We start from the raw sequence: 20,564 nt of genomic DNA on the forward strand, positions 1-20,564 counted from the left end.
TTTGTCATGTTTTTACGGACTGTAATATAACTTTTTTAACTTTTCGTCCGTACTTTCCGCTGGACCTGCCCGCGCGTCGTGAGTTTGGAAAGTGTACTGAACGCTAGAACAACAAGGAGGAATTTGGACATAAATGACGGACATTATCGAACAAAACAAACATTTATTGTGGAACTGGGATGCCTGGGAGTGCATTCTGATGAAGATCATCAAAGGTAAGTGAATGTTTATAATGTTACTTCTGACTTCTGTTGACTGCATAATATGGCGGATATATTTGTGTCTTGATTGGGCTCTGAGCGCCGACTCAGATTATTGCATGGTTGCTTTTTTCGTAAAGCTTTTTTGAAATCTGACACAGCGGTTGCATTAAGGAGAAGTGCATCTGAAATTCCATGCATAACAGTTGTATCTTTTAGCAATGTTTATTATGAGTATTCCTGTAAAATGATGTGGCTCTCTGCAAAATCAAAGGATGTTTTGGAACTTCTGAACATAAGGCGCCAATGTAAACTCAGATTTTTGGATATAAATATGAACTTTACCGAACAAAACATAGATGTATTGTGTAACATGAAGTCCTATGAGTGTCATCTGATGAAGATCATCAAAGGTTAGTGATTAATTTTATCTATATTTCTGCTTTTTGTGAATCCTCTCTTTGGCTGGAAAAATGGCTGTGTTATTCTGTGAATAGGCACTCACCTAACATAATCGTTTGGTTTGCTTTCGTTGTAAAGCCTTTTTGAAATCGGACACTGTGGCTGGATTTACAACAAGTGTGTCTTTAAAATGGTGTGAAATACATGTATGTTTGAGGAATTTTAATTATGGGATTTCTGTTGTTTTGAATTTGGCGCCCTGCAGTTTCACTGCTGTTGAAGAGATGGGAAGCTACCGTCTCACGTACCCTAGAGAGGTTAAAGTAATTGAACTGACGTTGGTCAACAACATTTCTGTTAATCGCTCAGCACTACCTAGGGGACATCAGTAGTGAGAGCACGTGGTGCAGACACAGATCCTCTCCATGCCTCCTGGTAAAAATTACCTGCCAGGTAGGAACGACCTGTCAAGTGAGACGCCTGAAAGGGTCTCAAGGGTTTGGATGAGGATCTGATGGTTTACGGTGTCCGCCTTGAAGCCTGACTGATTAGGGTCAAGAAGATCATTCTAAGAGCGATATCGAGAGAGTTGGTCAGAGACAGCAGACTGTGTTTCAGAAAGGAAAGAAAGAAGATATACTGGTCTGTAGTTTTTGACATCAGAGGGGTCAAGTTTCTTGAGGGGTGCGACTCTGGCCATCTTGAAGTCAGAGGGGATGCAGCCATTTGTAAGGGATGAGTTGAGGAAGGAAGAGATGAATGGGAGGTCTCCAGAGATTGTCTGGAAAAGGGAAGAGGGGATGAGGTCAAGTGGGCAGGTTGTTGGGTTGTTGGGCGGCCGGACATCACTAGTCACTAGTCGCAGGATTTCATCTGGAGAAAGAGGGGAGAAAGAGGTCAAGGCGTAGGGTAGTTCTGTGTGAGTGGGATCAGTGGACTCGGTAGGCTAAGTGAATGAGGAGTGGATATCATCAACCATTTTTTCAAAGTTGTTGACAAACTCTTCTGCAGAAAGGAAGGAGGGAGGGGTAGGAGGTGGAGGATTAAGGAGGGAGGAGAAAGTGGAGAACAGTTTCACAAGAAAGCTATAATTGTATACTAAGTGTCTCATCTTTTAAATTATTGCGTACATTTATACCGGGAATTACTATCTGAGGGTGTTTTCAATGAATTCATTCGAGTTGTAAACTTAAAGCACGCTCTGGCCTTCTCTTTAGCATCTTTACTTCTGCCTCATTGACTGACATCAAATCCACATTTAATTTATAGTGTTACCACTAAAGGTACAATTGTCAGTGAAGTGTCTTTGAGCTAACATATCAGGCATGATTTGAATTATTTATCTGTGCCTTTGTGATATTCAGTCAAGGATCTTCCATGAGTGTTATTGGTGTGGGGCTAATGACATCAAACAGAAGAGAAAGCTTTTGATACACCTGCCACTTGAAATTACTCCCCGGTTTAGAAAACACCTGATTAACTGACTGACTGTTTCCTGCCTGTCTGACAGAATAATTGACTGTCTTACAGATTTATTGTCAAACTGCTCTTCACCCATCGCTGATGTTCATGTTTATGAATGGTTGTTACTCACAGGTCCTGCACCACTATGTACTGATGTGGGATCAGTCCGTCCACGCCATTGTGCCGGCCCTCCCACCAGTCCTCAGAGGCGCGGTGGTACAGCAGCAGCGACGCCCCCTTCTTAAAGGACAGCTCCCGGGGGGTGCGCCCCACATAGTCAAACTTAGCTATGGCCTCAATCTGCTCCACCTCTGTGGAAATAAAGAACAAAGGGCGAGAAACATCAGTCACAACCTGGACCAGCTTCATTTCCAGGTGTTATAACATATCTCACACCCCATTGAGATGTGTGGACAGAGTAGCCTGACCTGTGTATGAGTGTGACCTAATCCAGCTGCTTCACTGAGTTCATTAATAGAAATAAGGAGCCCCTTGCTCTAATTACTAAGACCTAAACCATGTGGCCAAACAATGAGAGTATTTCTTCATGTTCTCAGACAATGGCCCCAGGCCTCGTGGTCTGTGATCAACTCCAGAGTACAGTAGAGAGTTGTGATTGCCTGGAGGCTCAATTTAATGGCTGAGTTTGTTCTTCAGACCTTCAAAAGACACAGAAGTCTTTGAGAGACAAAGAGCGAGAAGAGGGAATATCTGAGTTGAAGAGAAATAAAACGAGATGCAGCATTACAATATAAACCATTTTCTCTAACAGAGGGGATGGTTATACTGTTTGAGTGATACACTTAGATTCCAAGAATTGTTGTGAGTTGAGACTGACCTGTCATTCAGTTCCACAGAGCAAATTGGCCAGTGTTATCTAGTGTTGATTTTTCAGTGTAACATTTCTGGTGTTGATTCACTCTGGTGTAAAAGAACCCGTGTTGAGTGTGATTGTTTTATTCTGTGGAGAGTAAAACCTTCCCATCAAAACCACGCCCATTATTATCAAATTTTGCAAGCCAGCATAATGTGACTTGCAGTCCTGATGTGGCCTGTAAACCAGGAGGTTCCTAACACAGCAGGCCTTATGATATTTAATGTAGTGTCCTAAAGAGATGAATTTGAATGATAACATTCTCCTCCAGTAGGAACTCACTTGGGGAAATTCACAGTACTGAAAATGAATGAATTCAACAAACATGTCTCTGTCACTAACAAATGTCCTTAATCCAACACGACGTCTTTGCGTAATGGTTAAAATAATACATGAGGTGCTATTGCATAACCCTAAAAGTGTTAATTCCCTAACACTGACAAAGTGTAACAGCGTCAGAACTAAGCAGTGTTAATTTAACACTGAAAAGTGTGGACCTGTATAGACACCTGCCCAGTGTTAAATGTAACACTGTCAGTGTTTATTTACAACTGGAGAATTTGCTGTGCAATCAACACCAGTGCCACCAATGAGGACATCACAACTCTGCACAAGGGTAACACTGTATTCTGATCAGTGAACACTACTATCCTAACAGCTAATAGACTGGTTGACAATCCAATGACTTGGTCCTTTAATGGCATTATGGGTCCCAACACACCAAACTACTCACACACTGAGCACACACCAATAGCCAGAAGAACCAACCTTCCGCTGTTGCTAGCCTCTTGAGAGAACAGACGCACAAAGGCACAGGCTTTAGTTGTCCGTAAGCAAACATCAGTCACCATTCAACACTGGACCAGAGGAGATTAGCAGACTGGTCTCTGCTACAAGACCTCTATCCCACAGGGACGGTGCTAGGGGAGGGGGTATGACGGGTGAGGGGGAGGTATTGCCACGCACGCATGGACGAATGCCCACGCACACACCCTGCGTCCAAGCTGATATCAATCACACAAAGAGCCTGATGACTTGGGACACACGCAACCTAGAGAAACACATTTTGGCTTGGGGACATGTCCCATAGAGATATGCACATGTAGTGAGTGTTCAAAATGCTAAAGGGATCTAAGCTAGTCCCCAGGCTGTCAGATTTCCCATCTAGATTTCCCTGACCGGGCGGAGGGGGTGTGTGTGTGCGTGGCAGGATGGCCTTGGCCACTGGTACTACAGCCACGCCTCATTGTGTGTCTATGGGCCAGACCAGACAGACAGAGCAGGAGTCAGCCGGGGTTAAGCACATGTATCAAATAAATTGTCTCCCAGCAGGAAATCTCCAAGCCAACCAGAAAGCCCAATCAGTTCCATTAGGAGCTCCATCCAGGGGTGAAATTACCTACAGAAACAGGGAGAGCGAGGGAGGAAGAGGATGAGGAAGAGAAGAGAGGAGAAGGAGAGAGGAGGAAAGGGGAGGAGAGAGAGCGAGGTAGAAGGACAGAGACAGGGTAACATTGTCTCTCTTTGTCCCCCTCGTTCCAAGAGTAGATTCAGCCTGGGGCTTTTAGACCACTTAAGTAGAGCTCTCGCTCTCTTCCTGGGAAACACAATAACACATGTACAGGTAACTGCCAAAATAAAGGAAACACTTCCGTAAATGAGGGCTACAAAGTAGATTGAAAGCAGGTGCTTCCACACAGATGTGGTTCCTGAGTTAATTAAGCAATTAACATCCATCGTGCTTATTTTGGCTACCATGGCTTTAAAAGAGGGGTCTCAAAGGGGTTTTAAAGGGTGTGTTTGTGCATCTCAGTCACCAGATCTCAACTCAATTGAACTGCCTGTGACAGCGTTTTCCAACACCATCAACAAAACGTCAAATGATGGAATTTCTCGTGGAAGAATGGTGTCACATCCCTCCAATAGAGTTCCAGACACTTATAGAATCTATGCCAAGGCGCATTAACGCTGTTTTGGTGGCTCGTGGTGGCCAAACGCCCTATTAAGACACTTTAAGTTTATTTTGGCAGTTACCTGTATGTCTGATCATCACATTATGACTATTTTGTTCTCCAATAAAGAACAAATACTCAGAATCAACATACAAGCTGAAGGCCACAACAGTCAAACTAGGCCCACGTTGTGGTTCTCTGATTTATATAGTATTCATGTAGTCCTTTAGTTCTAGCTTCAAGTAGAAAGTGTGGTTGTGTCTTGCTGGGCGGCCATGTCTCCAGACTCATTTTGAGGGCCGGGCTGTGGAGGGCAGTATCGCCTCAGGTCTGAGAAGAGCCAAGACAGGACCATGTGACTCTCATTCTCTCCAAGCACACTAATTAAACAGAGGGAGACCACGATCCAGCGCCAAGGGCCCTGCCCTGGCTGGCTGTGCCTCTGTACTCTCCTCCCAGCTCTCCACATGCAGTGTGGGGCAGTCAGCCTTTGTTCTGCTGTTTGGTTCAGAGGGCTGGGGAGGGTGTCAGCACTCATTACTGACACACCCATCACTACAGATGGGGCTCCCCGATATTGTTACCCTAGCCTAGCATACAGCAGTATGATTGGGCCTGACCATTGTGAGCCAGCAGATACAGTAGTATCTCTGGTGTTGTGACTGACTAGTGTTATGGTTTTTCTGAGTGTGTTAAGCTTTAGCCCAATTATTCTGTCAGGGCTATGAGGACTACCAGGAAAATACAAAGGCACAAAGGAGGAAGTCCCATGGGACCTGTTTACTATTGCTGAAGAAAGATAGATGAGAGAGAATGAGAGAGAGAGAGAGAGAGAGAGGGCGCTACAAGGGGGGAGAGAGAGAGAAAGCTACAAGGGGAGAGAGAGAGAGTGAGAGAGATGGCACTACAAGGGGGAGAGAGAGAGAGAGAGAGAGGGCGCTACAAGGGGAGAGAAAGCTACAAGCGGAGGGCGAGAGAGAGCGAGAGTGAGCAAAAGAGACAGAGAGATGAGAGAGGTGGGGGTTGCCAACAATGTACACACAACCTTGTCGCCGCCTTCAAGCATGATGTGCTCCTTTGCAGCCCTAAGCTGTCACAGTCTGAGCTGTGCCTAGTTCTCTCCTTCAGTCTAAAGAACACACAGAATAAGGTCAGTCGGAGCTCAGGGCAACTCCATCTACACAGCCTTCTTACACTCCAGATCACATTCATACTGAGCCCATCCAACCATCACACGGTATACCTCTGGCTTCGAAACAACCACATACAACTTTAAAAAACAAACTTTTACAACCTTATATCAAGGGCTCATCAGCTCAAATGTATGATTCAGCTGCTGTTGTAATTGATATTACAGATCAATCTGTCCGTCTCTATGGGAGACATCTAGAGGTACATAGATACATCACTGCCCCTGGTCTGCCTCACCTCTTTAATACTGAACGGCTCATTGCATGAATTACATCCTGTATATATTAAGGTGAACGTTAACCCACGGCTACAGTACATTGGCTGTTTTTGCATCGTATCGCAATTATAAATGGGAGGTCCAGTCCAGACACAGAACTACAGAACTACAGTACACAACAGAGTACCTGCCTGGGGAGGCAGACAGACAGACAGCAGGACTACCAGACACAACCAACCCTCCATCTTTAACATAGACAGACCAGACTATGCTGTTATGTCATACTTTAGTCGTGTAAAGTATGACCACATGGCTAAACAGCAATTCAATTACAAAACCAAACACAACATATAGAGTAGCTAATGAAATGGGAGACAACAGAAGGCGAGGGAAACACAATCTTTTGGAGTTCTGCAACAGCAAACTGTTTGATTAAGATTAGCTGTGTAGCCAGCTAGCTACGACACATTTATCTAAGTCAATCATCCAAACATCTCCTCTAGGGTACCAGTGTCTGAAGAAGTAAAGGAACTCCGTGTTACTGACCGTCTTCACTGGTGTGTGGCTCAGTCCCATTGTCAGCCTCATCGATGGTGCCTGGCTCACTGTGGGGGCTGTCACTGTGGACAGAGAGAGAGAGATGGACAGTCAGTCAATGGTAAACTCAGACACACCCACGACACATGCGTAGGCTAACTAATCTAAACGAATGCCTCCTCCCGGAAAGATGAGTTACAGGTCATACTTGGATCTGTTCCAAAGTGAATTCTTATTTGAACTAGGGGGCATTTATATCAGCATATTTCTCCAGGAAGTATCAGCTACATGTTAGTTGGACCAGCTCCAGGTAAGGTATTCATTTAACTATACATGCTGGCTTGTACGCCATCCCTGTGAGTTTTGATATGCAAAACATTCCCAAGCAGGTATATTGGAGTCTGTGCACTAGAAATATTCAGTTGTACATTTACTTTGGAGCATTTGTATCATGAAAAATGGGATAAAAGGCAAGAAAGAGAAAAGACCATTTAAACAGTTACATAATGTATCTTTCCAGACAGATTGGCTCTTTAAGTAAATGTATACCATTCTACATTTGTAGCCCATAAATAAAAGTAATTATCTTAGGCTATTATATCTAAGCAGTGTCTGTAAAAGCAAGTGCTGAAGAAAATACCACCCGATAGGAGTGTTAATGCACTCCCAGCATCTTCATCTCTACTACACTCTAAATTGCCCTCTTCTCACCACATTATCGAGCAGGCTCATAATGTAGCTGTTGTATGGCTGAGATCCTACCATATGCTCGATCCACCAGCAGCAGTATTACTGTACTGCTGCTAAACCCAGAGTTACACCAGCTACAGTATTACTGTACTGCTGCTAAACCCAGAGTTACACCAGCTACAGTATTACTGTACTGCTGCTAAACCCAGAGTTACACCAGCTACAGTATTACTGTACTGCTGCTAAACCCAGAGTTACACCAGCTACAGTATTACTGTACTGCTGCTAAACCCAGAGTTACACCAGCAGCAGTATTACTGTACTGCTGCTAAACCCAGAGTTATACCAGCTACAGTATTACTGTACTGCTGCTAAACCCAGAGTTACACCAGCTACAGTATTACTGCTTTAGCCTTAGCCATACTGTATGTCTTCAGTGCTTGTCTTAAAAGGTCTTGTCCTCCCAGGTCTAGCTACTACCCACCAGTACTCCTCTCCTCCAGTCATGCACTTCTCATAGACCGGCCCATCCAGCTCGCGGTGGCTGGGGAAGATGACCTCGTTGTGGATGATGATGGTCTTTATGACCTCATTGACGTGTGCCTGGATGGCTACAGGGTCCTGTCCGTCAGGGATGGGCATCAGGGTGGGGCCAAAGCAGATGGCCAGGTTATAGGGATCCATCATGTTCTCATCACTGTACTGGGACAGGCTGGATGGAAGGGAAGAGGTCTGAGTGAGTGGGGTGTTTACATTAAGAGATGAATATCTGGTGGACGGGTGATTCCATTTTAAACGTACTTATAGTTATTTGTTTGCCAATAGAATATATACGTTTCCAAAATTCTTATAGTGTACATTTACTATAAATAAGGTTGAGTCTGGACTCTAGACAGAGTTGAGATCTGCATCATCTCCTCTACTACCTGTTGGCTTCAACCACAGCTTAGTAAGTACATCCTTAAACCCCCTTACCTTAACCCTCAACATCCCAGCTTAGCTAGAACATTCCTCAGTCTCCCTGTTTAGTTGTCACCTAGATTCTCACACCTATCCTGCCCTTCTAACTACACAGTTTAACAGGCAGATTTTTAAAAATATATATACTTTTTTTATTTAACCTTTATTTAACTAGGCAAGTCAGTTAAGAACAAATTATTATTTACAATGACGGCCTACGGGGGAACAGTGGGTTAACTGTCTTGCTCAGGGGCAGAACGGCAGATTTTTACGGCAGATAGTAGCCAATATTAATAAGCCATCCTGGTTTAGGGGGCAGTGAGACCATCCTTCCTTCCAGCAGCATCCTAGTTAGGTAGCAGGCCTACAGTATCTTCACACTCATCTGCTTTAAGAGGGGCTCATAATCCGAGCAGAGTGGAGTGGAGCAGTAAAGACCTACAGCTGGCCCAGAGCCACAGTCTGGCTGGGGGGGGGGGGGGTATCAAACACGGAGGTAAAAGTCAGGATGTGGAATCAAACTCTTTGTTCTGCAGGGGAACCAAGCGAAAGGAGTATAAAATAACAGCCCAATAAAACAGGGCAGGTATATTACTGGGTTGAGGGATGACTTTCCAAGCGGGCCCGTAAATATGTTCTAAAGCGCTGCCGACAGACGCGGTGGTAAATAGGACGTGAACAGTGGGGCTGTTCAATTCTTTGTAAAGTAATGCTATTTCCCCTGACTGCTACAGCAGAGATTCACAAGTCTTGCTGATTTAGTCCAATACAGTGATTTTTCTATTCCCCAAGACTCTCAAATGTGTATAGTAGTTACATTTCAGACTTTTACCCCAACCTGTTATACTGTATGCCCTTAGTGTATAGGTAGTCTGGTACAGGGACTCTATTAAAAAACAGAGGACTGTAAAATGTGACTTATGTCAATACGGCCGACTTACTGATTGAGGAAAGCGAACAGGTATCTCATGACGATGATAACGGTGCGAGGAAGAGTCACAATAATCTGCTGGACGTGATGAGCTCTCTCAGCTCCAGACTCCAGTTCTGAAACAGAGGAGGATCAGAGAGTGTCATAACACTACCTGGCACTGAGATGAATGTGAGGAAAATAAAAACATTCCATATTAATACAGGGCAACATTATGCTCCATGATCTACTGTATATACAGAATGAGTCGACCTTATCAAGGGCCTGGCAGTCATACTGCGGGTACAGTAATGACAACACAAACACTCCTATCATTAATAGATATCCCCACCTCATTTAAACCAGAGGATATGGTGATTTGAGTGACTGGGCTATCTGGAGCAGGGGGAAATACGACAAAGCTGTGCTCAGTTAGTAGACTGTTGTGGCCCCCTCGCTCCTCTCTTCCTATTGGGTTTCTATTAAATCACAGGCAGGCAGACAGCCGTGGTGTTGAGATTGTTTCCATGTGCTGCTCTGCATGCCTCTCGTCCCTACCTTACCCCTCCCATAAAGCAGTGTGATTAGGGTGTTGTGGTGGGGATTGATGATGTATCTTTGGAGCCAGATGTTGGCTTCTCTCTCTTCTATTCTGACTCAATCTCTACTCAGTGACGGACGGGGAATAATCCAAAAGGCATGTACTGTAACCATAGCCCCAATGGTGCTATTTCACCACCCAGATGGGTAGGGTTTCAGTTACCCTGAACACATTTACTACATTGACCAACAGTATAAGGTAGGTCTTTAGAGTCTACTCACTGATAGTAGACATGAGGTCCAGGAAGCGTTCCTTGGGGAACAGAGGGTTTTCCAGGCCCCTGAAGTACAGCTTGAGGACCCCTGCCACTGAGTTGATGTCATGTTCATTCTGGTCATCAATCAATGGGTCTTCACCTAGCCAAACAATAGAGCAGAGTAGAGTTATTAGTTCTGACCACAGCAACAGAACTGAATCAGTGAAACAATGAACCAATAAAGACTTCATTACCGTAAATCTGAATAAAAAATGATTGCTTGCTACACTTAGATCTTATATTATAGAAAATAACAGGTATCTACTGTATGTCTGACATTCAATGGGTTTGTCATGTTATTGATCCTGAGCTGTAGGAGAAAAACAGAAATCTAATCTATTACCAATTACCCCCAATCTCACTGGGGACCTACCTCTCTCAAATGAGTTTTTAATATCATTGACCTCCACCTGGGATCCAGGCACGCGGAATATGCCCTGCTGCTGGAGCCCTGCAACAACACATAGAAACAAAATACTGAGTCTGAGCCCACCATTACCCCCACACCCAAACGTCCGCTATATGAAAGACCAATGGAAAACACACAACAGAGAGCAGGAAATGTAATTTAGTCGTGACGGGACGTGTGTTTTTTCTTCTTCCAGAAGAGGGCCCCTCGGTCGGTCGGGCCCCTCGGTCGGTCTGCCGCATATGGTTTCTGTTAGAGAACCCCAAATCAGTTTGTGGGGGTTTCATTAGGTCTAGGGCGTAGGGAAGGGAGGGGGAGGGGTTACAGGCCTGGAGGCTACACCACTTTGGCTGGAGTCAGATGGGGAGGTGGACAGAGATGGGAGGAAGGGAAGACTGGACTGATTTAGTAAACGAAGACCAAGGGTCCTGTCAGAAGTCCCTATGCGTGATATGCTGCCACGCTACTGTCACGTTTTTCAAGCTGAGAGCACATGGGACTGAGGTTTTAAATCATAGCAGGTTTGTCTCAACACCTGGAGATGTTTTAGTAAATGGATTACCTCTACCCAGAGGTTCTGTCATCTGTTATGAGATATGAAGAGTTCACAGTGGAGTTCACAGCTTTCTACTGGTGTTTTGAATACAGTCAAATGGTAGAAGCCATCAGTAAGGTGTGATTTTAGTAGACTTACCATACAAATTGATGTGTCGAATACAGCTCTCCACCACAAGAGGAATAGGTTGACCTGAGTCCTGAAAGATAAATCATGGCAATAGTAAGAGCAAAGCATGGATGATTGACACTTATACGGTGACTAGAAAACCACACATTCTATACTGTCCATATTGATAGATTCTGTTGCTTATGTGAAGCAGCACGGCATAATAAAAAAACATTTCAGCATACTGTACATAACAACCAATTAGGCCTTACTTCACATTATACTAAAAGAAGAGGCAGAGCATTGATTATTCTAAGCCTGCCCTGCACCCTGCCATAAAGAAACAAATGCCTCTTCCTGATGCTTCATAAACAGCAGTGTCCACCAACATTCATATGAGCAGGATTAAAATGACAGATAGAAATCATTACTATTCACAGCCCCCTGTTACAGCAAGCAAACAGTCATGAAACAAGTGGAGCAGCAGTGACATGCTATTGGAGCTCATTAGTACGACTGCGTGTGGAGGAAAGCAGAAATAGGCATGTAGAGCTATTTGTGTAATAGTTTTCAGTAGGCCCACTCTACAGCACCGTGCCACGCGCCCTACCTCCCATCCTACCAACCCCAAACTGATAGTACCTGGTTGCGGGTACGAGCATTCCGTCTTCCCCTGGGACAGAAAGCAGCACAGCAAGGAGGTGCAGAGGAAGGGAGGCAGAGAGGCAACACAGTTAGAGAAGCACAGATGACAGATAGACAGAAAGAGCCCCCTTCGGAGGCCTGGAGGATAAGCACAGGTCAGGGGCCACTGGGAGGGCTTGAGATGCAGTGAGATGTGGGTGCATTGAGGGAATCAACTAGCACAGGGATCTCTGTGTAGCCATTATGGGGACTATGATACGCAGTATCCTCACGTCTGAAGATAAGCAGGGGAGAATCTGTGCTACTGCTACATCTGAAAGAATAGGGAGACACTAACCCACTGCCACCCTGTCTGTGTGCATCGTCAGAGCCAAGGGAACAGAGGAAGTGGAGGTGAGGTTAAGGACAGTGGTTACATGATGAGGGAGAGCAGTGAGCAGGAGGAGCGAGAGAGATGGGAGAGAGAAAGAGAGCGGGCCTCCTTTAGCCCCATAGGGTCGCTCATTCACACAACCCAGTGTGTGGGGGGGGGTACCTTGATGAATGTCTCCATATTGCCGTTAAACAGCTTATGGCTATAGACTGAGCGCGGCCTAGGCTTCCGCATTTTCTGTGGTTTAGGGGGGAGAGTGGGGGGCCTGGGGAGATGGCGGGTGAGGAGGGGAACAAAAACACCATATGCTGTGAAACAGTACAACGAACACGCAAGGCTGAAATGCAGGTATGAAAACATCATCTCTCAATAGCCCTGACTTCCACCTTCCCAAATGTCCCCCTGTACTCTGTTTATCAAGAGGGAATGTGTGTAGGCAGGAGGAAGTGATCCACATCTAAATGTTGAAAACTCAACCAAAACTAGACGTTTTATTACTGGTGTGTGTTATTTAAACCTGATGGCTCTGCCCTGTAATTAACCCCTAAGCAGTGCTAGTCTGCGCTAGGCCTTGCTGCTGGGAGGTCCCTGAGTGGCTCTATGGCCTGAGGCTTCGGGCCCCTTATAAAACCCACTATGACTGACGTATTGAAAACTTGACTCCTAATGTATAGCATAATGTAAACATTATTAACCAGAACTAATAAAATCAAGCACACCTGCTGATAGTTCAGGTTATCCCTCACAAATAAGTTACAGAGTGGTTAGCAGACCAGTGGTACTTCGGCAAGTCCCGTCACGGCCAAGGCAAACCAAAGTAGCATTCCGACCACTTATTTAAGCCTTATCAAAACTTAGAATAACATGACAAAGCATGTTAAAATACACCTTGGGATTTCCTTCATTAATATCTCTCTCTCACACACACATCCACACCGAGTTGGTAATTTTCCCTCAGAGGGAGGTAGAGCTGACAATGTTCAGGTTTCCTATTCAGAGCCTGCCCCCCACCCCCACCCACACACCCTCCCACCCACCCACACACACACTAACAGCTACCCAGCATTCTTGATCCATCTGCACTGCGGCCCTGAAGCCCTTCCCAGACGGACAGATCAGTGACACACAGCACTCTCCTCTCTGCCATCCAGCCGGAACTCTAAACACAGCCTCAACCATTCTGCTCATTGTGGCTCATCGTTGCAACACATGATGCTTAGGTTTGTATTAACTCCTGGCAATAAGATTAATGAAGTATTAAACAATGGATGTCTGTGAACAAGATGCCCTGAGAACTCCATACTGTATGATCTGCAGTAGTTTTTTTCTTTATTTTCTATTCGACACCCACTGAAATCAAATAACCTTATAATACAGTATATATTATATTGTATGCACCATGAGAGTAGTTCTGTCAAAGGCGATGGTATTTGAAATGGTTTAGTTATCTTAAGACATCTTACCTCGTAGTGCCACATTCAGCCCTTCCTCCTGCAAACACAGAACAAGAAAGAAACGTAATTAAGAATATGCACAGTGCACAGGCTAACTCCTGCTCCTCTACCAGGGCTCAGTGAACGACTTCATGGGACTAGTCAAAGCTATTGAGAGAGAGCTGAATGGTCTAGGGACAACAGCATCCTTGAGACAAATGCATTGAGCTGTCACCATAGAAACCTCATAGGGGACCCTGTAGGGTGCAGGCCAGCCACCCTCAGGGAAGAAAAGGGGCTCTGGGTGCGAGGCGGAAGGCAAGGGGACTGGGGGTGCATCTCTAACTGGTGACACTGAGCGATGTATGCGCCTGCTCACTGAGCCCTTTGTCCCGAAGCCCTGCGCACGTCTCAACACACACAGTAGCACATGTGCACGCAAAAACATCAAACCCAACCCAAACACACACACTTTCACAAATAAATGTTCTCCCTCTGTCTTTCTCTCACACACACACACACACGTAGGCACACGCAGGCACACAGGCACACACACGCACACACAACCAACAAACCTTGCTAGTCGAACCTCAGGTAAAGACAAGACATTGAGTATCGGTTAGGCAATGAAGAAGTCAGTCAGTCCTTATTACTGTTATTCTTATGTGTGAGAAAGGTCCTATCCATAGCTTTAACAGCCAATAGTTAATAAATAGAGTTTATTAGCTGGCGTTGAGAAAGGCCCTTTGTCTTTTAAATATAATCCATTGAGCATTGACTGAATGTGTCTCATTGTGTACAACAAGCTATAACAGTACACTATTCCAGCATTCTGTTGTTCCCTTTCTATCAGCTTTAGAATGAGAGACGAGAGTGATGACTGACCCATTTCTCTATGCATAATGTTGGCAGTAGATGAGACTAGCAGTGTGGTCTCTGGAGCGTTCATGTGGAGAAACAACAGTGCATTTCCTGCCAGTCATTCCAGTGAGTGATAGTCTAGCCTAGCTCAGCTCAATGAACCCAGAAATTACACCCCCTTTCTCCAGCATGGGCAAAGCACAGGGTGGCTATACAAATTCAGTTTTAATTTCATATCCAAACATAAGGATTTAAGTGTCTCATTGTAACTGCAAGAACACAGTAGCATTTTACCCTTTGCTAAGCCCCGCCTCCTTTGGTTACTGTTGCAACCTTGGACAACCTTTTCGAAAGCCCAATTCCCCATTAAACCACTGGTGAAATCCCCTCACAATGATCTCAAACTGTGTTTTTAATACACAATGAAATTAAACACAGACTACCCCTTGTTAATCAGGAAACTCTTGGATATGTTGTGGTGTACTATCATTACAATTGCTTCACGGGAGCCTGGTAAAATGATGTTTGTGTAATTACCTGTCAGCATACAGTCAAAGCTATAATCACTTTGAGCTAACTAGTGCCTTCAAATCGTAGCCTGATGTTGACAGCAGATAGCAATGTTATGAACATACATTTGAGAAAACAAGTTATATTAAGTGGCTAGTGAGACGGAGAGCTAGCTAACCAGCAGAGCCAGCAAACAATGAAGCTAACAAAAGTATAATTCTGGATTTAAAAAATACTCAATTAACAGGTTCTGCATTTCAGGAATTACAGTAGCAAGTACTCCTGGTGCACTATTCAATTATTTAGCCATTAATTTTTTATTTTTTTTAAAGAAAACTCTAAATGTTTTCCCTAGCCCTCAGTGGCTTTCATGGGATTTAAACGTGACCATGTCCAAGGTGTCGTCTTGACAACAGTTGCTAATAATTCGATTGCGATCAGTTGCCCCAAATTATGGGGCGGGGCATATTAAAGGGTCAATTGGTGACTGAAGTACGTTTGCTAAATGAGCCGAATGCTTTATGTAAAAACTGCTAACTCAAGGTTTCAGTATTCTAAACCAACAAATCAACCTACAGCTACATAACCTGATAATAGGCAATTAATCATCACAATGGAGTGTTTTTTATAACTGTCTGTGAATTCTACCTGCGTTAACTGTAGATATTCATGGGTGAAGATCTGTGATTCCCAGCTAGAACCCAGGAGGGTATGCTTCCAGGATGGCAGCTGTCCTAGCCATGTTGAGTAGTTTCAATGTTGACATAGTGTTATAGTAATCTATACAGCTAGGTCTGATGTGTGTACCATGTGGTATTCTCCATGGTCACTAATAACACATTCACGCACGCACGCACGCACACGCACACGCACACTCACACACTTACTTAATGAGCAGGCCTGATTGAACATACACATGCTAAATGAGCAGGGCTGATTGATCACCTCAATAATGAAACATGTTTGGTACCTGCAGCCGCCGTATGTCACGCCCATACACACAGCAGCAGCACTGGACCAACAAGATGGCGCAGACAGACGCGTTCACGCTGTTTCTAGCTCCTAGCCACAATCATACAAACAAACCAGCTGTGGACTATGTTCACATGAAAACATGCTCAAGCTGTCTGAGGTATCAGTTCATAGAGATCTGAAGATGACAGAGGAACATTAGGGAGGCCTAAACGAAAGAGAAAAATCCATGTTGAACAAGCGTGTGCACGTATGTGTGTATGAGTTGAAATAGGGGGAGTGTGTTGCACACACTTGCACACGCGAGTGTGTGCAACATTTAAATTGTTTAAATTGTCGCCACCACTGCAAAAAATATGATGTTATTGTTTATGTATTTCTGCCGAAACACGCTTTTAAATGGATTGTCGTTTACTTAATGACTGGAAGTCTATGGGAACAGCTAGCATGTCATTGCGCTAATAATAGTAGCAATGCACCCACCCTTGCCACCACTGCTGAAAAAAATCCTAGGGGAAACACTGAGTGTGAGTGAGTGAGTGAGTGAGTGAGTGAGTGAGTGAGTGAGTGAGTGAGTGAGTGAGTGAGTGAGTGAGTGAGTGAGTGAGTGAGTGAGTGAGTGAGTGAGTGAGTGAGTGAGTACGGCTGTGCACACACACGGCCCCAGCTGGTTGCTCCTGCTGTCCCTCTCTATTAGGTGAACCCCTGGTGCAGCAGCAGCTGTGGAGATAGGCCTGTGCGGCTGGGAGCTGGGACAGCCTGATTGATTGGGCGTAAACTGCTCACGGCTGAGGTGACAAGGGTCCCCCTGGGAGAGGCCTCTGTGAGAGGGGCGGGGGTCTCTATTATCCAGACTCCTCCAGGACCCTCCTAGAGGCTACAGCACAACATACAGAGAGGAGAGGGGATTGTGATGTTATAATGTTTCGTTATGATACCTTTGATGCACTTACAGTCCTCGCCTTTGAATATGAACTGAACTCCTCTTCCCTGTTTCACCCCTACTGCCCATTGATGGGACACAAGTCCCTATGGCGTTCTCGCTCTTCAGCCTCGTTCAGCTCTCCTCATTAGATAAGCACACCACAACACTACTGGCCCTGAAGGCGGCCATTTTACAGACCCATCACCTTTCCCAGGGAACCCTGGCTCATAATAAGATAGGGGTTGCAACACTAGTCCTGGCGCCTGTCATTAACGCCACTGTGACCAGAAGAAATAGTAACATTAAGAGAAGGGATGTCGAACTAACATTGATGTCTAAAGACATGATGTCATTGGTGGAGAGACTTAGGGCCCTTACCTTCTCCCAATGTCTGCTTCAGGAGGTCATGCTTGGCCTGCAGTTTAATGATGAGATTGCTGCCGTTCAGGAACTCCTTGAACTTCTGCAAACCCAGACAGACCAGATGAAAGTGTCAGTGAGTGAACAGTGTTAATGGGATGTGACTGGAACAGGCAGAGCCGCCCGCCATCCACCACAAAGGCCAGAGAACACATTCAGTCTCACTCTGAATGGCACAAATTCAATCTGTTCCAAGGATAATTTAATTTTCATGTGATTTCCAAAGCATGCGTGTTTTGTGGAATAGTGTGACGGCTGATGGCTTTGATGTGCACTAAATTGACACTAAAGGTCCTTTTAGTCAGGGAAAAAGACTATGGTAGTACAGCTAGTTTTGTAACTTTAGTGTGAAACCGATATAACAGGCAGTTGCCCTGAGACATGGATGCAAGGGCAAAAGGGTCAGGTATGACAACTATCCATAACAGGCAGGTATGACAGCTATCCATAACAGGCAGGTATGACAACTATCCATAACAGGCAGGTATGACAGCTATCCATAACAGGCAGGTATGACAGCTATCCATAACAGGCAGGTATGACAACTATCCATAACAGGCAGGTATGACAGCTATCCATAACAGGCTGGTATGACAGCTATGTATAACAGGCTGGTATGACAGCTATGTATAACAGGCTGGTATGACAGCTATGTATAACAGGCTGGTATGACAGCTATGTATAACAGGCTGGTATGACAGCTATGTATAACAGGCTGGTATGACAGCTATGTATAACAGCCTGGTATGACAGCTATGTATAACAGGCTGGTATGACAGCTATGTATAACAGCCTGGTATGACAGCTATGTATAACAGGCTGGTATGACAGCTATGTATAACAGGCAGGTATGACAGCTATGTATAACAGGCTGGTATGACAGCTATGTATAACAGGCTGGTATGACAGCTATGTATAACAGGCTGGTATGACAGCTATGTATAACAGGCTGGTATGACAGCTATGTATAGCAGGCAGATACTCACAGTGAAGTAGAAGACCTCTGTCTCCTGCTGGTTGGCCCGTCTCTTGGCCACGTTCAGTTTGCTCATGTAGGTCTCAGAGGCCACAGACTTGATGGACTCAGTGGAGCGGCTATGCTGGAAGGCATCAGACACATCAAAGTCCTCCACAGTCAGCATGTCCTGGAGCATCTGCATGGTGGCGTCCAGAGTCTTCCTCACCTACAGCAAAGGCAAAGATTCAACAACTCAAACCATAACAAAAAGAACAAGGATTTCCTCCTCAGTCATCTGATCCAGGTCTTTTTGAACATAAAAGACAGTATTAGACGCTTTTTTAGCTTCAGGGTTCAAAAGTAAAAGCATCCTATGCCACTTGCAAGGTCAAATGTGAGTGATCACTGGCATATACCATTTCAAAGACAAATCGACCCCGAATAACAACGAATAACCTTTGATTTTAGCTGTTTGACACCTAACAGCCTTCACCTCCTAAGGCAGGTACACGGTTCATTCCTAGGCAGCGTACCAGACGACCTGCCAGTCAGCCATTCATCACAATAACAGCAGAATATGAAGAGCATCTGGCCCGGCTGTATGTAAAAGGGCTGCGGGCTCTTTCTATACAGCACTGTGATTGATCAGGCTCATTCCCAGAGTGGCACGACTCGTCCATTACCCGGCAGTTATATGAAACGTTATGAGACATGATGAGAACCAGGGCGATATGAGACGAAGCCGAGGCGTAGCCATCAGGGCAGGTTGTAGCTAGCCAGCCAGGGTCATTAGCATCTCCATTAGCACCTGCATCCACTCAAAGGGAGAGAGAGCTGTGTGTATGTGCTGCCTGCTGCTCCCACTGAGAAGGACCACTCCTCACCACGCACAATACGCCATCATTAGGGATGTACTGTATCTACATGGAACATGCATCCATTACGGTTATCATACAAGCTCACAATCACAAGCTAAAGATACATTCTCAGCTCCCAGGAAGTGTGTGTGGGCCATTACATTGAAATTGCGATGAGAGTTGATTGTATCTATAGACCTGAGTTCTGGCATTTCAGAGACTTGGGAAACAGGGGCGACAGGGGCGATCTCAGCGGGGTGATGCAGCAGACACACTGGGGGGGATGGACGCTACCGTGAGCCCTCACCTCTTCGTTCTCGATCTTGAGCGTGGCCAGACGGGACTGCAGCTGGTGGTAGCGCATCAGGAGCTCAGTCTGCACAGGCTGCTGGGCACTCACCTGGCACACCTGAGGGGGCACACGTAGACAGAGGTATGGGCTGGGCACTTGGATTTTCATTAAGTGTACCTCACAGAATTGGAAAAAGCATGCTTAGAAACGTTGTTTCTGCTGGCTTGACCGTGCTTTCCATGTTTGAACAAATCTACTGGCTGGAATTGTAACTCGGATCAGTTTCAATAATGACAATCAATATCGTATGAATCTATAAATGTACCAAATGTATCAGTAATTTGACCCCTCTCACCTCGTCCCCCATGTGGGGCAGGTACTCGAAGCACATGGGAGGGCAGAACACCTGGTTGTGCATGTCCATGATCTTGTGCTTGTCGCTGCGGGAGTCCAGGTTGTCCACGGCGTTCTCCATGATGTCCAGGCCCTCGTGGCGACTTGTCTCCAGGTTGTACTCAGCTGACAGGTAGGTCCTGAAGGTACGCGCAAGGCTGGCGTGGTAGCCCAGGTCACAGCACTGAGATACAGGAAAAACACTCATTATAGTATAGTATAATACAATAACTAATATAGGAGTAGAATATAATATAGGCATTTTTCTTGACCACATGACCTGACTGTAAGTCTACTCCAAGGGTCCAGAGTTTTGTGGCTCAGGTCATGTGACTAAGAACCTCCTGGACCTAATTATGGTCAACCTGACATACCAGTCTGAATCCATTATACACAAGTCAATGGGATAAACTCAGCCTTTAGCATTCACACGATTCAGTTACATGATTCCTCTCATTTCCTACAAGCGCGTTACTAACCTGACCTTCAACATTAACTCAATTCCAAATCAGACACTGCTATGGGTTAACAGGCCTAAATAGAATAATAGAATACACCGAATTAGAAGAGCAAGCACAGTAGGACACCTAGGATAATT

General features: G+C 45.1%; 1 protein-coding gene across 1 annotated transcript in view; it reads right to left on the bottom strand.

Annotated features, from left to right (window-relative positions):
* Positions 1 to 20,564, bottom strand: part of LOC120021269 (SLIT-ROBO Rho GTPase-activating protein 3-like) — a 139,304-nt gene that overhangs the window by 12,789 nt on the left and 105,951 nt on the right. The window contains exons 7-20 of the mRNA XM_038964946.1: positions 19,929 to 20,150; positions 19,589 to 19,690; positions 18,453 to 18,650; positions 17,425 to 17,509; positions 13,809 to 13,836; positions 13,065 to 13,067; positions 11,970 to 12,000; positions 11,358 to 11,418; positions 10,628 to 10,705; positions 10,220 to 10,354; positions 9,429 to 9,534; positions 8,012 to 8,239; positions 6,847 to 6,920; positions 2,197 to 2,377 (exon numbers count right to left, since the gene is read on the bottom strand). Coding sequence (XP_038820874.1) covers positions 2,197 to 2,377; positions 6,847 to 6,920; positions 8,012 to 8,239; positions 9,429 to 9,534; positions 10,220 to 10,354; positions 10,628 to 10,705; positions 11,358 to 11,418; positions 11,970 to 12,000; positions 13,065 to 13,067; positions 13,809 to 13,836; positions 17,425 to 17,509; positions 18,453 to 18,650; positions 19,589 to 19,690; positions 19,929 to 20,150 — 1,532 coding nt within the window. The remainder of the gene's footprint in view (positions 1 to 2,196; positions 2,378 to 6,846; positions 6,921 to 8,011; positions 8,240 to 9,428; positions 9,535 to 10,219; positions 10,355 to 10,627; positions 10,706 to 11,357; positions 11,419 to 11,969; positions 12,001 to 13,064; positions 13,068 to 13,808; positions 13,837 to 17,424; positions 17,510 to 18,452; positions 18,651 to 19,588; positions 19,691 to 19,928; positions 20,151 to 20,564) is intronic.

This window comes from Salvelinus namaycush, chromosome 2, assembly GCF_016432855.1.
Source record: "Salvelinus namaycush isolate Seneca chromosome 2, SaNama_1.0, whole genome shotgun sequence".
Taxonomy (NCBI): domain Eukaryota; kingdom Metazoa; phylum Chordata; class Actinopteri; order Salmoniformes; family Salmonidae; genus Salvelinus; species Salvelinus namaycush.